The following is a 3,765-nucleotide window of genomic DNA, read 5'->3' on the forward strand; positions in this document are numbered from 1 at the left end:
CACACACACACACACACACAAATACACACACCACAAAGCAGGCAAACACACAAACAAGAGTGGGGGTATACACATTTGCACGTTATGATAGTAACAACCACATGTTTTTGCAATTTCGCTCACAATCTCACGCACCCTCCATCCGACCAACGCTGCATTCCTATTCAAGGGGTGTGTGTAGTGTGTGCGTGGTGTGTGCGTGTAGGCCATACATATCACATGCAGATGAGCAAGAGGTGAGGATAAGCAGTGAGAAGCAGAAAAAGACTGGATGTGGATGATGAAATGGGGTGATATGGCCTTTTTGTAGCCTTAGGTGCAAACTGCTGAGTGTTCATGCATATTGGTGGTACAGTGGAGTAACAAGGTCCTGCCTTAGGCCTATTCTAATTGGAGGGGTAGAACATCTCTTCCCTACTTCCCACTCTAACACTCAGCTGCACACATGCACACAGTAAGTATCTAACAAAACATCTTTCCTCCTGCAGCTCCATCGGTGGCCCCTCAGTCTATCAGAGTGTCAGCTGTGTCTTCCTCCATTCTGGAAGTGACTTGGGACACCCCCCCCCTCGAGACCCAAAATGGTCTCATCCAAGGATACAAGGTGACACACACAAACACGCATACACACAAAGATTTCCATGTGGCAGACACACATAAGACAGGAAAAGCCCCAAACAGACACAAAACAGTACTTAATAATATAAGTGTTCCTGTGATAGTAAAACACACCACACTGTTTCTCTCTGCATTTAAAGTGTCTCTCCTCTTGTCTTGGAGGGAGTTTTGCTCTGCTGCACCTTCAAGTGTCCTATAGAGAAAGAGAGAGAATTAAGTTAGAGGAATAATCTGAATATCCTTTAATGGTTTCAGTATCACTTCTCTGCCTGTTTCCATGCCCACCCTCTCCTAGTACTTCAAACACAAGGTTATCTGTCCTGCTTTAGACACATTGATTTCTGCTGGAGCAGAATGGAGAAAAAAAGAAGGGAATGTAATATTTGCAGAGTGAAGGAATGAGATGAGCTAGTGATCCCTGTAGAATCCTGATTAGAGGTGAGGGTCGAGTGAATACGTTTAAACTACAAGAGACAAATGGACAGGAGAAGGGGAGTGTGAGGCAGAGGGGGTTAACGAGATTAAGACGAGAGAAATGGAGCAAAGAAAGAATGTTTAATGAATGAAGGTTCAGACCTCTGTTACAGTAACATGCCTACTCTGTTAGGTAAGCAGCACAGATGGTAGGTAAGATTGAAGATAAACTACATTGCAAGCGCTTGTTTAACGCACTGAGCATGATGGGTAACAGGTAGTCTGGCTCAATGAATGTACATTGCTGGGATAAAGCCTGACATCACATCCCATGTCCTTCCTCTCTTTCTATCTTCTTTATCAGGGCTTAACGCCGCCCAGGACACAAATTTATTTTAAGATTTTAAAACACCTGTATAGGCGTGGCAATGCAAGACTAGTTCACAGGTAATACCAAACTATGCTAGAAGAATTTCTCCCACATTATCGTTATCAAATATGTATGTAGATATGTACAAATGAGTCATTGATAATTTGAGTGAAGCCCAAAACTGATTTTCCTTATAGTATCAACTTTTAAGATTTTCTTTTCTTTATACTTTCTAATAGCAGTGGTACAGACACAAACAAAACCCCGAAAATGATGAAGTTTTTCCTCTATTGCAAAGCACACATATAGCCGCTGTTTTTAATCGAGCCCTAAGATCCGATATCAACTCTTTAACTAAAGAAATATTTGGAAAATCCATTTAAGGTTCTGAATCTCATCAAATACTATCATAACCGTGTTCATGACAGTTTCAAATTGTTTTTTTGGACTAGTCCTGATGGTCTCACACACTTACCAAATACTAAAATAGCCCCTTTACACCCTCTAACAGTAGAGTGGATTACAAAATCACCTGGACTTACTAAACCATTAGAATAAATGAATGTCACCTAAATGGAAATACCCCTTTCATGCAGAAAGTAGTACATTTGAATGTTAAATTGAGGACACGGATGAGTTTTTCTGTGTCTCATTATTGTAAGAGCCTGTGTGAAGGACATCAATGGTATAATGCTGCCCTCAAGTGCTACTCATAAGCTGCTACTTCTAAGTTTGTAAGGTGTAAATATAGCATACTGTGCTTTGTATAGCCTTCTGTTCAAAATAATAACAAAATGGAGCCCTTTAAAAAGTGGCTCTTGGCTGTTGTTTTAGTTTATAATCTGCACAGAGCTGTCATGTTGCAGACAAAAGAAACAATTGAATATATGTAGTAGCTAAGATTTATACAAAAAAAACATTACATTGGTTTACTTCAATTTCCAACACAAATCAAGTCTGCCTTCAAATATATATATATACATGTATATATATATGAATACTAAAACCATTTTTAAGCTATACCTTCGAAATGTTAGTTGTCATTAAAGGTATGGTATGTATACCTTCTTGTTACACACTGAAACCATATTTATTATACATGCCTGCAAACTTGTCACCTTTCGTTTTGAATCATAATATGTCATCCATGTGAATCGTGTACGTCTGCTGCCATGTACTGTGGTTGAACACGTTCAGATCAAAAACAAAATCTGCTTTGACACATAGCGTTTTGCTGCAAATTTGCACTTAAAGTTAAAACAGCTAAACCATCATGAGAATAAGTACTGTAACAGCTGCTGTGGCTATTTTCTCACCCTAAAGGCTCTTGTATATCCAACAGACTTTTTTCAGATTCATCTGTAATGCATGAGCCTCCACCGCCTCTGTGACCTTGCTGTTAGTGTGTGTCTGATATGGTTGTATGTGTGGGGAAAGTCATGGCAGTTCCCCTGTCATTCTAAGCCTTTTTTTAACAGGGGTCTCAGCTGTTGTGTGTGACATTCATAAATGAAAATGTTTTGTCAACATTCAGCTGAGATTAAACGACATGCAGTGGTTGGTAAAAGCACACCTTCAAAGCAAGGTAGCTGCTCTAAAGAATATTACAGCGGATATGCACCTGCCCAGTGCCGTTATGAGCTGGAGGCAAGCTGTTTTAATGCATCAAACTGATTTTGTTACAGTATATGCATTTATATAGGCTGTTTACTGGCAGTAAGATATCAAGTATATTGCTTATCATTTTTGCACTCATTATGCACAACCTGTTTCATTAAAAGTATGTAGCCTAGACTACAATGTAAAGGTGACCCATTCAGGATTTCTAGAATCCTTTGTTTTTTCAAAGTCAATTAAGTAACACATTTCTAAAATCACCACAGTTGATATTAAACTTAACCAAGAGTGATAAAATGGTCTATTGGAGTTGCCAAAAAGCCACAGTAACAATATTCTTCAATGGTAACTAACACAGAGTCTGAACTTTAAACCTACTTCATCATAGGGTTATTATGTTTTATTAAAAAAAGCAATTTTTGGCATCATTAAATTGTGACATTCACACGGTACAAGGTCTCAATATTGAGCTCATCATACTGGGTGCAATAGTCGGGTGACCTTTGTTCTATTTAAGCACACAGGGATAGACCCAAGTAGCCCGTGTGTCTTCATTACTAGCCGATGTCATGAAAGTTAATGTTCACGTTCATGGTTATTGGTTCCACATGAGCATGGGCAGTGACACATGGACTACATCATACATTTTTTGTTGTATGATTGTAGAGTTGGTGTTGTGAGATTTACAAATACTGGGCACTTATTATTATATATATTATATATATATATATATGTATATATATATA

General features: G+C 38.6%; 1 protein-coding gene across 1 annotated transcript in view; it reads left to right on the top strand.

The window, feature by feature from the left end:
• The window catches only part of sdk1a (sidekick cell adhesion molecule 1a), a 259,374-nt gene that overhangs the window by 247,048 nt on the left and 8,561 nt on the right, over positions 1–3,765 (top strand). The window contains 1 exon segment of the mRNA XM_032542220.1: positions 489–604. Coding sequence (XP_032398111.1) covers positions 489–604 — 116 coding nt within the window.

The sequence above is a fragment of the Etheostoma spectabile genome, chromosome 2, assembly GCF_008692095.1.
Source record: "Etheostoma spectabile isolate EspeVRDwgs_2016 chromosome 2, UIUC_Espe_1.0, whole genome shotgun sequence".
Classification (NCBI taxonomy): Eukaryota; Metazoa; Chordata; class Actinopteri; order Perciformes; family Percidae; genus Etheostoma; species Etheostoma spectabile.